Raw genomic sequence first — 12,897 nt, 5'->3', positions numbered from 1 at the left:
CTCCCAAAATGAAGGCCAGGACAACCAAGTCTTCTGATGCCTGACTATGGAACTGTAAGAGTCAAGATCCTAGGATCAGCCATTTGGGAAGCTCTCTCCAAGGACAGGAAAAGCCCAGCAACATGCTAAGACTCATAGGGTTCACTGCAGTAGTGGACATTGGCATGCTAACCACAGCTCTTATCCACAATGGGGGCTGAGAAATGGCAGTATGGCTCCAGTACCAGATGCAAGCAGTCAAGAGGGACAAAACGGAAACAGTAATCATGAAGCAGTACAGGGCTCCTATCACCTTAGAATACATGACCACAACAACAAACACAAATGTACATTTCAAATTCCTTAGTTAAAAATACTAATAAGCGAGACACCTGAGTGTCTCAGTGGTTGAGCATCTGCCTTTGGCTCAGGTGGTGATCCCCAGGGTCCTGGGATTGAGTCCCGATCAGGCTCCGCACCGGCAACCTACTTCTCCCTCTGCCTATGTCTCTGCCTCTCTCATGAATAAATAAATAAAATCTTAAAAAAAAAAAAACACCTAATAATTAGCAACTTTTATTGTGTCACTAAAAAAGAACAAAGAAGGACAATTTAAGTGTAAAATTTTTTAATAAGCATTATGACAAAAATATGTGCTCAAAATTGTTAGAAACATATGTAGAAAAATTATGAATTAGTTTCCCCCCCAAAAAAGCCGCCCTAGCATGCTAGAAAATTGGCCACCGCATCATGGCTTTAGCAGATACACAGGAGGACAGAGAGCCTCCTTAGAAACCTAAAAGACAGAAATTACAAATGTAAAAAAATTTAAGTTAGAACACTGATTTAGAACACTTGTTTAAAAATAATACGCTAGGAAAACCCAGGGTATAGGAAAATATTTCAATAAAAAAATCACCTTGCACATTTTCACAAAATAATAATGGCCTGTCAGTACGTGATTCCTGAAAGAGTTTTAAATTGTGTTTTACTTCTTCAGATCGTAATACAGTCAGTCCCTAAGAGGACTAAAATACTTAAACATTGTGACCTAAAAACAAAAAACAAAACAAAGCCATAGCAAGATTTTAAAAATTAATGCCCAAATTACATGATTGTCTTAAGCAACCACTTTAAAAAGTACAAGTATCTCAATACAGCATAATCCAGTCTGTTTTGAATTTTAAAATACAGGGAAAATTTGGTTTTCAGGAGGATCATTTCATGAGCTGTTTCAAGGTTACTTAGGTCCATAAGGAAGATCCAAGTGTGCATGTGTGTGCTGGGTGGAGGGAGGGGATCTAGAAATGCAGGATTCCAAGTACTTCATTCTCTAAGAACATTTTCTTTTTTATGAGTTTTAATTTTTATCGAAGTTATACATTCTACTGACCAAAAGAATCAAACAGTTCTCTAAGACATGTTCTGAGAAACAGCAATTCCTCTCATCTCCATACCTGATCTTCCATTTGCGCTGCCCCCCAAGACCATGCTTCTTTGAGCATTTACCTATATCCATAAACATTTTGTTAACTATTTCTTACTTCTGCACCTTAAGGCATTGGTAATTTTCCACTAGAGAACAGCAACTATCCACCTCTTTGATGTAACCCTGACTTCTTCCTGCCAACATGCTTTCAACAGGTATGTATCATCAGCATTTTGCTTAATTAATACTCAAGGTTGACAACAATATGCCTTGGTAAACACTAGTCCCAACTATGCCATGGGCCATAGTATGAACATCTCTCCCACCGTGATAAATTTTTAATTGCTTAGTTTTCTCATTTGCTTACTTCCGTCATAACTCAACCCACTCTTTGCCAGTCATCCAAATCTCCCCATACATCCCAATGTATCAGATTATCTATAAATGTCATCTTCTTGGAAGGCTTCTGCCCAGTTCCAACCCAGCAGGGCATACAGACTGCCAGGAAGAGGCCTTCAAGAACCAATGGGAGCTCAATAGGAAAGCTTGGGCTGAACCACTCCAAAAGCTGTTTCCCAAGAGGAGGAGGCAGATTCTTCACCACAAACAAATGAACTTTCCTCCTTTTACTACAACCACATGCTGCCACACACACGGTGGTCATTCTCCCAGAACAAATCCAAGTGCAACTGCACAAACATAATAGCTATAAAGAAAATGTTCTAAGGTTGCATAAGAAACCCATAGACATAGGCAGAGTCCTTGGCGGGTATAGGTTCTATAGCAGGACCAAAACCCATGTCCACCAGGTCTATCTTTTTTTGTGGTGATACAAGGCAATGTGGGCAAGAGAAACTGTAATGGTGATAAAGATCCCTAGTCATTCCATACAGAGCAAGCCATCCTACGTGGAGCTGTGCTGTGCTCCTCCACCTGCAAGGAACACAAGCACACTCCCTGCAAACACTATTCTTTCCAACACTAGAGGCTAGTGTGAGTCAACATTCACTATAGCGATCTTACATGCATGTTCCTGCATGTACCGAGAAGACTTCTATTTTCCTATTTCCTGACTATTGCATCTACTATTTTTTTTCTAAATTAAAATAAAAAATCCTTAAACTCACCAACTACTAGTAACATAAAAATTCATCACATCTTTTACTAAATATGGCTATTTGTGACAATTCAGTTTTATTTCTAAAAAGTAAGTCTCTTGATTTAGCTGGGGCCTCAGGGTTAAGAGACTAGTCACTGTCATAATCAAAATGATGCATTTATTCAGGGCAAATCTTAATTTCTTCTTCTTCTTCAGAACAAAGAACTGCAAGAATGCTTAGAAGACTTGAAGTAATGCTGATTTACCGTCACCTTTATTGAAACTTGATTCCTTGAGCCAGAGGAAGGTCCTTACTGTAGTTGATAGTACTAGAGGGGAAAAAAAATGAACAAATTAAATGAAGGGTAGTACATATGTAATATAGAAAAATTTATGCCATTAAGAAAATCTAGCATATCTGTATATATTAACAAGGTAAAATGTCCAAGATAAAAGTTGGTGAAGAAGAAAAAATTAAGATACAAAACATGGTTAGTACAGATACAGTTTCATAAAAGAAAAAAACAAAGGAGAAACATAGAAATCTATAATATGCCTATCAAATGTTATTAACAGTCTTCAAGGCACAAGAATAGGGGGATCTACTCTAGATCTCAAGTACACAAGAAAAGTAATGTACATGACTTCAAAGAATGGGAACCAGGAAAAAACAAACAAACCCCCACAACAAAGAATGGGAACCAGGAGAACATGCATGCGTCTGGGACTTCAAATACGGACAAAAGCACCTCAGAAATTCCTGACAGATATCACTTCACTGAGGCTCTAAGGGACTAAGGCTGAGAATCTACCTGAGGCTATAGGGTTAGTGAGAAGCAATAAATGAGACTAAGATGAGCGTTCTGGGATCTTGGACCTATGTTCTTTCTACAACATCATATCCCACGGGCCTGACTCACATATCGTTTTAATGCACTTGGGTAAATCTCTCTCTGTCTAAGCCAGAGGAGGGGGGAACGTGGGTGGTTCAGTTGGTTAAGCAACCAACTGTTGATTTCGGTGCAGGTTGTGATCTTGGGGTTGGGAGATCGACCCCCGCATTAGGCTCCAGGCTCAGCACAGTCTTTTTTTTTTTTTTTTTTTTAATTTTTTTTTAAATTTTTTATTTATTTATGATAGTCACAGAGAGAGAGAGAGAGAGGCAGAGACACCGGCGGAGGGAGAAGCAGGCTCCATGTACCGGGAGCCCGATGTGGGATTCGATCCCGGGTCTCCAGGATCGCGCCCTGGGCCAAAGGCAGGCGCCAAACCGCTGCGCCACCCAGGGATCCCGGCTCAGCACAGTCTACTGGAGATTCTCTCTCTCTCCATCTCTCTGCCCCTCTCCCCAATCTTGCACTGCCCCCTCCTCTTTCTCTAAAAATAAGTAAAATCTTTTAAAAAGCATACAAGTAAAAAAAAAAAAAAAAAGCATACAAGTAAAAGGAGCAACTCCTAGTAAAATCCTCCCTGAAGCAGGCTCCTGTGGCAGCTAGCCGTGTGCTGGGTGAACATGCTAAAACACCCTCAAGTATCATGCTCATTATTCTGGCCTGCAGGGGCCCCACACGTGTCCAGTCTGCTTCTGTCCAGTCTGCTACTACTCCTACAGCCTGCAAGGGTGTTGGTTGCACCCAATGCTCCTCTGGCGTCTCCAGAAACCACCAATGGGACAGTTTCCCAGCTGAGCCCTGGGCACTGGCTGAGGTGGGACAAGAAGGAGGGAGAACTAACAGTACAGAAGGGATGTCCCAGGAGGGGACAGCTGTGCTCATTAAAGAACCAAAATGAAGTGAAGCCCTATAAAGACAGGGCATAAGGTAGAACAGTGTAAAAGCCTGTTCCCAATGGTTGGGAAGCTCAATCCCAACCTCCCAAAGCCTTTTCTTACCAAGTGGATCTTCTCATGTACTGTTTCCAGGCATCACTCCCAGACTCCCGACCACCACCAGTATGCTTTTCTCCTCCTAGAGAAATACACAAGAAGCTCACATCTCGTGAGGAGTTTCTCTGTGCACAGCTCCTACTTGGCAGCATGAAAAGAAACACACCAAAAGGACATTAGAGCTACCTGACCAATGGATTTACATTTATCTCAGAGTTATCTCCTCTACATACAAAAGACAGAGACCAGATAAACAGGAAAAAAGAACTGAGAAAAAAAGGAAAAAAAAACACATAAGGAATAAAGAGGGAACAAATTTGTCAGAAATAAAAGAAAACCAACCTTACCATGAGACCAGATATTAAGACGGGAAACTTCCAGATGGTGGAAATATAATTTTATTTTCTCATTTAAGCTTAGCTATATATAATTTTCAAATAAATAAATAAATATATATATACACACATACTGCTTTTATAATATTCTGAATTTTTATATTAATGTCATTATATCATTAAGAAAGTAATGATTCCATAAAACAAGAAAAGGATACTATGTAGAGGTGTGCCATCAGAGCACAAGAAATGAGACTTGGTAGTGTTTTTGGTAACAGCAGAAGAGAAAACACTTAATAGAAGAGCTAGAAGAATAATCTGAGCAGGTGCCTGGTTGGCTCAGTCACTGAGGTGTGCAACTCTGGATATCTTGGGATCGTGAGTTCAAACCCCACATTGGGGGTAGAGATAACTTAAAAATAAAATCCTAGGGGCACCTGGGTGGCTTAGTTAAGCATTCGACTCTTGATTTCGGCTCAGGTCATGAACTTAGGGTAGAGAGACTGGGCCCTGTGTTGGGCTCTGTGCTCAGTGGGGAGTCTGCTTGAGATTTTCTCTCACCTAGTGTACACACACATTCGCTCTCTCAAATAAACCGATCTTTAAAAAAATTGCAATAAAAAATTGCAATAATGAAAATAAATAAAAATCTTAAAAAAAAGGAAATTTCCCATATTCAAAACAAAACAAAACAAAACAAATGAAAGAGAACAAATAGACAATTCTTTAAGAGATAACACTCAAACAACAGAATAGTTTACTAGAATAGTAATTAAAAAGAAAAATATTGGGGTGCCTGGCTGGCTCAGTTGGCAAAGTATACAACTCTTGATCTCAGGGTTTTAAGTTCAAGCTGCATGTAGGGTGCAGAGATTACTTTAAAATAAAGGGGGGGGGGGCACCTGGGTGGCTCAGTAAGTTAAGCTTCTGACTCTTGATTTCAGCTCAGGTCATAATCTCAGGATCTTGAGATCAAGCCCCACAGTGGTCTCAGCATAGAATCTGAGATTCTCACTCTCCCTCTCCATCTCCCCTCCCACCTCTCTAAATAAATAATAAAATCTTAAAAAAACAAAACAAAACAAAAAAACAAGTAGAGAAAAAGTGAAGGGAATAAAATTGTCAAAAAAAAAAACTACCAACACAGAACTAGCAAAAACACCCCAGCATTGAAAATTATGAGTCCCAATACTCTAAAGCTAATCCCTGGCCCACTGTCCAAGAAAAATGTTTACAAAGATCTTTGTTGACATAAATAGCAGACCCCAAATTTTTTGAAATAGGAAAGAAAAGAGAGATCGGAAATCAAAGTGGACTGAGCTCTTCAACCACAATACCAGAAACCATAATGTGAGTAACAACTTCAAAAGTCTGAGGAAAAATTATTGCAAACTGTGCAGCAAAGGCAGCGCAGGTCTGCTTGCAATGCTGCTGCATGTGGGCACTCGGGTACTAAGTAGCTCCCCCTACAGGGACATAAAATTTCCCCTACATGATACTTGTTCTCACTGGGCCTCAACTGCTTTTGCACAGTGTGGTTTATGTTAAACACCTGCTTTTCTTCAGGGATTCTGGAGTTTTGGAATAAGCCAGGTGACCAGCCACCCTGGTAGATGACATTCCATGTACATTGTCCCAATCTACCGCTGGAAGAATTTAGCATGTCCTATGACTTCAAGGGGGAGATACTTAGAAGCTTGGCTGGTTTCTCTGGTTTCCTTTTAACTTCACATAGAGCAGTTAACATCATGGTACACATGTAGAAAGAAGAGGGAAGTTTAAGAAGGTTCAGCTAAGCTAACAGAGAGTCAACAAATAATGTCTAAAATTGAGAAAAGAGTAAGCAGTGAACACCTGGCTGGCTCAGTCAGTGGAGCATGTAGCTCTAGACCTCGGGATTATGAGTTCCAGCCCCCTGTTGGATGGAGAGATTATGTAAAACAAATAAATTAAAAAAAAAAAAAACAGGGGATCCCTGCATGGCTCAGCAGTTTAGCGCCTGCCTTTTGGCCCAGAGCGTGATCCTGGAGTCCCGGGATCGAGTCCGCGTCGGGCTCCCTGCATGGAGCCTGCTTCTCCCTCCTCCTGGGTCTCTGCCTCTCTGCCTCTCTCTCTCTCTCTCTCTCTCTCTCTCTCTCTCTATGTCTATCATAAATAAATAAATAAATATTAAAAAAAAAAAAAACTAAAGTAAATCCAAAGCTAAATTTACTGTTTTTTTCTTAGCCATCTCAAAGTAGTTGCCTCTAGGAATGAAGCCACAAGAGAAAAGTGGGAGAAGCCACTTTCCCATTTACAAATTAACTTGTGGAGGCTCAAATAAAGACGAGTCAGGCGGACAAAAAAGTATGGGCCAAAAACAAGGACTAAAGGCCCCCGGAGGGGAGAGAGCACACAGGTGCAAGCAGGCCACTAAACAGCGGAGGGCAGGGGTGAGCCTGAAGGAAAGGAGGAACCTTTTGTCAAAATCGGCAGACTGAATGCTAAGGGCAGTAAACACTGGTTTAAAACATTAAAAATGCCTCTAATTACTTAAACTGTTGGAGGTATTAATGCATGTGTGTTCTCCTCTATACCTACATAAGTATATGAGTATAAACAAGATAATCTGTTTCTACTATATTTTCACTAATTTTTAGTAGTAATCTTAATACACAATTGTTGGTTGGGATGGCTTTTTTTTTTTTTCTTTTAAGGTTTTATTTATTTATTCATGAGAGACAGAGAGAGAGAGAGAGAGAGACACACAGGCAGAGGGAGAAGCAGGCTCCCTGCAGGGATCCCAATGCGGGACTCAATTCTGGGACTGCAGGATCATGCCCTGGGTGGGAGACAGGCGCTAAACCGCTGAGCCACCCAGGGATCCCAGGATGGCTTTAAAAACAAAAACTAGGGATCCCTGGGTGGCGCAGCGGTTTGGCGCCTGCCTTTGGCCCAGGGCGCGATCCTGGAGACCCGGGATCGAATCCCACGTCAGGCTCCCAGTGCATGGAGCCTGCTTCTCCCTCTGCCTGTGTCTCTGCCTCTCTCTCTCTCTCTCTCTCTCTCTCTCTGTGACTATCATCAATAAATAAAAATTAAAAAACAAAACAAAACAAAAAAACCAAAAACTATTCCTCAATTTAAGCATTGAGAACTCAAGGCTTATTAAGAGAAAATATAAGCAGAACCCAGTGAAAAAAACAACTTAGCATTTTATCTAAAAAAGCTAATGTTAAAAAAATAAATAAATAAAAATAAAAATAAAAAAGCTAACGTTTAACACTTATATTCCTTCTGGTTTTAAAAACTAGAATTTTTTGTGACAAAATCTGGCTTATGCCTAAAGCCAGGGGTTTTTAGGGGTACCTGGGTCCTACAGTCCGTTAAGCACCCAACTCTTGATTTTGGCTCAGGTTGTGATCTCAGGGTCATGAGATGGAGCTCCAAGTTGGGATCCACGCTCTGCACCAAGTCAGCTTCTGCCTCTGCCCCTCCCCCCACTCGTGCTCACATGTGCTCTCTTTCAGATAAATAAAATCTTTAAAAACAAACCAACGAACCAGGGGTTCTTAACGTTCTTTGAGTCATGACCCTCTCTACAAAAAAGAGATGCTACCATTTCAAGGGGTCATATATTTTAGGTCAAGGGCCCCAGCTCCAACATGATGCTGCATCTGAGAATAAAAAGTTGGATCTTGAACAGTAACTCTGAATATGGCAAATAAAGCTCCTCTCAAGCATGTTAGACCAGGGATCCCTGGGTGGCTCAGCGGTTTAGTGCCTGCCTTCGGCCTAGGGCGTGATCCTAGAGTCTCGGGATCGAATCTCACATCAGGCTCCCTGCATGGAGCCTACTCCTCCCTCTGCCTGTGTCTCTGCCTCTTTCTCTGTGTCTCTCATAAATAAATAAATAAAATCTTAAAAAAAAGAAAAAGCATGTTAGACCAGGTTCTTACCAAGTTATTTCAGGTTCTTGGTCGAACTTTTCCAAAAGCTACTACTGCTTTTATTGTCTGAATTGTGTCCCCTCCCAAAATTCCTATGTTGAAAATCTAACTTCCAATACTTAGGATATGGCTGTATTTGGCAAGAGGACCTTTAAGAAGGTAATTAAAGTTGAACGAGGTCATAAGCCAAAAAAAAGAAAGAAAGAAAAGAAGCCATAAAGGTGCAGCCTGGTGTCCTCCTAAAAGAGGAAGAGGCACCAGGGATGTACGCATGCACAGAGAGAAAGCCACGGAAGGATTATAAGCCATGAAAAAGAGGCCTCAGGAGAAACCCAACAACTGCCAACACCTTGACCCTGGACTTGCAGCCTCCAGAATCGTGAGGATATAAATTCTTGTTGTTTTAAGCCACCCAACCCATGGTATTTTGTTATGGCAGCCTGACCATCTAACACACTGCCCCCAATGTGGACAAGGATTCTCTACATACCAAATGCACCTCCGATTTCAGCCCCACTCGTTGGGATATTGACATTTACAATGCCACAGTCGGATCCTTTCGGTCTGCATGTAAGATGGGAAACAGAGTTGAGAGCAACGTTTAGGAAATTAAGAAAAAAAAAACAAAAAAAATCCAAACAAAACCTCTAAAACTCTCAATGCTCAAAAGAGGATTTGCAATTATGATGGTTTTATTTTCTTTCTTGTAAGCCCATTCACGACATAAATCAGGCTTATGTAAATTCTCAAAATAGATAAAGTTATACCCAAGCCAGCGGAAGATTCTGCCCAAATCCTTGGTAAAGATGCTACTTGAAAGTCCTTGTTTTACTTCATTATTCCATGCAAAGACTTCTTCTTCATTCTAAAATGATAAATGGTGGAAGCTGTTAGATGATGCGGTGTTTGGGTCAAAGTTCATGACGGTACATTTCACGAGATGTACCAGTATAATTTCAGTGCACAAAAGTAAACTAAAAACTCAGAATCTAATTCTGTTTCTCTAATATACACAGCTTTGTGGCGTTTTCCTTTATTGCACTCTGAAAAACAGATGGTACATGCATCCATTCGAGGTACTACATTTAAGAGCTAATATTTACTGAACTCCTATTATGTGCAATCCCATGACCTAGGGACTTTGCATGCATTTAAGTATTTAGTTCTCATCCAATGATACAGGTTTTATATTATCCCCAACTTACATATTGGTCAAGGTACACTAAATAATTTGCTCAAGAATTCACTCACACACAGTACAAAACATGAAATTATCCTCTCTAGTCACATTATGTGTAACAATGATAAGACAATTTAAATCAAGATTTTTAAAAAGCATTCATATAGTTGCAAAAGGATGTAATTCTCAGTATTTTTTAACTGCTAATCCTGGCACATCCAAACCTTGATTCTATCACTCAATATTTTATGATATGGCTAGGGCCTGTCTCACAGTGGGGAAAGAGACCATCTAGCTATTTCTATCTGCTAAAAGCTCCACAGGCTGTCCCCTGATACAGGTTAGAAATGTGTCTTTAGACTGCTCCTGTATCTTCTCATTTATCTGCTGATACTCAGCACTCAGGTGATCAAACTCTGGTGCCTTTTGTGTGGAACGTGACCATATGGGTTGCACAGCTCAGAACAGGTGACATATGAAGGAGAGCCATCCTCCATCAATTCCAGCTCTGGTCCTCAGCCTGTCTTGGTTTCCCCAGCAGCTAGTTTGACATGCTCTGTGGTACAGAGTGTTCAATTCACATCATCATAGTTGATCTTTCACCTTCAAATTCCTACTGTCAGGGACTCTTGGGTGTCTCAGAGGTAGAGCGTCTACCTTTGGCTCAGGGCGTGATCCCAGAATCCTGGGATCTAGTCCCACATCAGGCTCCCTGCATGGAGCCTGCTTCTCCCTCTGCCTATGTCTCTGATGAATAAATTAAAATCTTAAAAAAAAATAAAATAATAATCCGTACTGTCAGAGTGACTTTCTAAAGGCTGAATGAAATTTCATATACCTTCATTTTCTTTAGTCTTTTCATTTGTTTCAACATTCAACTAGAGAAAAGGGAAACAATCCATTTTTACCTTGAATTTAAATACATAAAGAATTGGAGCAAAAGTCTCTGTGTGTGCAATGGACGCATTGTGGGCCAGACCTGTCACAACTGTTGGTTCTACGTAATTGCCAGGGCGATCCATGACCTTCAGTAGAAAAATAAAATAAGAATGAAGGCATTTTGTTTTCTGGTACTTTGGGTCAGAGAACACAACCTTTCCCTAAACTTAAGAGAAAAAAAAATAATAAACACCATTTAGACAGATGAATTATTTCCCCAAAATAACTCCCCATCATTTAGGAAAACTTTCTCTGCCTCCTCTTGAAACTTAGTTGGTCAGAGGAAAATAGAAAAACAAGTGAAGGGACAAAAGCTGGGATACTGACACGACCAAGTTACATGGAAAAAACACTGTTACAGGTGGCTTTTTAAAAATGTTTATACAATGTAAAAAATGTCATCTCTACTGTCTGTGTTTAAAGACTATATTGTATCCCCTTTACCCTCAGAGTAGTATGGTGAATGAAGCCTTAACCCTCACAGTGTGACTGAACTTGGGGACAGAACCTTTAAAGAAATAATTCAAGTTAAATGAGGTCACACAGGTGGGGCCCAAATCTGATAGAACTCAGGTCTATACAAAAAAAGGAACACTAGAAACCTGTTCTCATCACACTCAAAAGCCACACGAAGACACCAAGAAGCTGGCTGTCTGTATGCCAACAACAGAGGCCTTATCACCTAACCCTGCTAGCACTCTGACTTTAGACTCAGTCCCAAGAACTGTGAAAAAAGTACACTTCTATTGTTTAAATGACCTAGTGAGTCGTCTGTGTGGCTCAGTAGGTTAAGCATCAGACTCCATTTCAGCTTAGCTCAGGGTCTCAGGGTCATAGGATCAAGCCCTGCTTTGGGCTCCGCACTCGGACTCTGTTTGTCCTTCTGCCTCCTCCACTGCCCCTCCCCCTGCTCTCTCAAAAATAAAAATAAACAAATTAATACAGGAAAGAATGACCCAGTCTGTGCTATTTTGTTAGGGCAGTCCTAGCAAAGCAATACATATTGCACAAAAATTAAAAAGCCCAAGAATATACTGTACATACTCTAATTAACCTCCATGTAAACAAATCACTGGTTCATGTCCACTTAAACTAACACCTGCTTCTTCTATAAAAAAACTCCTGATGCCCATGGCTACCTGCTCTGGCTAGTGGCAGAGTCTCCAATATGCCTGTATCATTTTGACTCTCAGCCTTTGAGCTGTGTGCTTACCAAGAGTCACCTGGATCAACTCTCCCAATCCTGTGCATGGCAGCTGTTATCTATTACCATAATACCACATTGCATTACATAATGTAAGTAAATATTACACAGGGGAAAAAAAGAACTATTTTAAATATTAACTTGGGCTACTTAGAAAAATTCAATATAAGTAACAAAAATACACAAATATATATACACACCTCTATCCAACTAGATATGTGTGTGTGTGTCAGTGTAAAACCAGGGAGAAAAAAAAAGAAAACCAGGGAGAAGGATTCTGTTGTCAGCTTTTCAAGAGACTCAGTTCTCAGAATTTTAAAGGAAGTGAAAATAAATTGTAGATAATAATCACTTGTCAAGTCCTACCACAGATGAAAATGCCTTGGCTCTATATCAGAAGAAATTGTTTACAGGAAAGGTATTATAGCAAAAATCCTGGACATGAAAAAATATACATACTAAAAACCATTTTCACCACAGAACTAATTGGCTAAATGGTAGTTTTGCCATAAAAGACAAAACCATAAAAAACACAGGAGGGACACTCACTAAAAACGACAACAGGAAAGATGAACAACAAAATTAAAAAGACTTTATTGCAAAATACAAAATGTTTAAATCCATTTAAAAACGTGTAGATGAGGTGCCTGGGTGGCTCAGTCAGTTAAGCACCTGCCTTCAGCTCAGGTAATGATCTCAGGGTCCTGGGATCAAGCCCCACATAGGGCTTCTTGCTCAGTAGGGAGCCTGCTTCTCCCCTGCCCTCTACCCCTCCCCCTACTAATGCTCCATTTCTCTCAAATAAATAAAATCTAAAAAAAAACAAAAAACAAAAAACTCGCATGTGGTAGTTAAGTCATACTGTGCAAATAACTGATTTAGTGGATTGTACCTAATTACTTGTCTTCAAAATCATTC

The 12,897-nt window shown here is 40.3% G+C and overlaps 1 protein-coding gene across 1 annotated transcript in view; it reads right to left on the bottom strand.

Moving 5' to 3' along the window:
- Nucleotides 1–590: 590 nt before the first annotated feature.
- The window catches only part of ALDH7A1 (aldehyde dehydrogenase 7 family member A1), a 48,588-nt gene continuing 36,281 nt past the window's right edge, over nucleotides 591–12,897 (bottom strand). Inside the window, exons 14-18 of the mRNA XM_025995003.2 lie at nucleotides 10,745–10,861; nucleotides 9,424–9,521; nucleotides 9,147–9,220; nucleotides 4,399–4,474; nucleotides 591–2,836 (exon numbers count right to left, since the gene is read on the bottom strand). Coding sequence (XP_025850788.1) covers nucleotides 2,782–2,836; nucleotides 4,399–4,474; nucleotides 9,147–9,220; nucleotides 9,424–9,521; nucleotides 10,745–10,861 — 420 coding nt within the window. The 3' untranslated portion in view covers nucleotides 591–2,781. The remainder of the gene's footprint in view (nucleotides 2,837–4,398; nucleotides 4,475–9,146; nucleotides 9,221–9,423; nucleotides 9,522–10,744; nucleotides 10,862–12,897) is intronic.

This window comes from Vulpes vulpes, chromosome 12, assembly GCF_048418805.1.
Source record: "Vulpes vulpes isolate BD-2025 chromosome 12, VulVul3, whole genome shotgun sequence".
NCBI classification, from domain to species: Eukaryota; Metazoa; Chordata; class Mammalia; order Carnivora; family Canidae; genus Vulpes; species Vulpes vulpes.
Note: the sequence above shows the minus strand (reverse complement) of the source record. Positions and strands in the feature narration are given on the sequence as shown.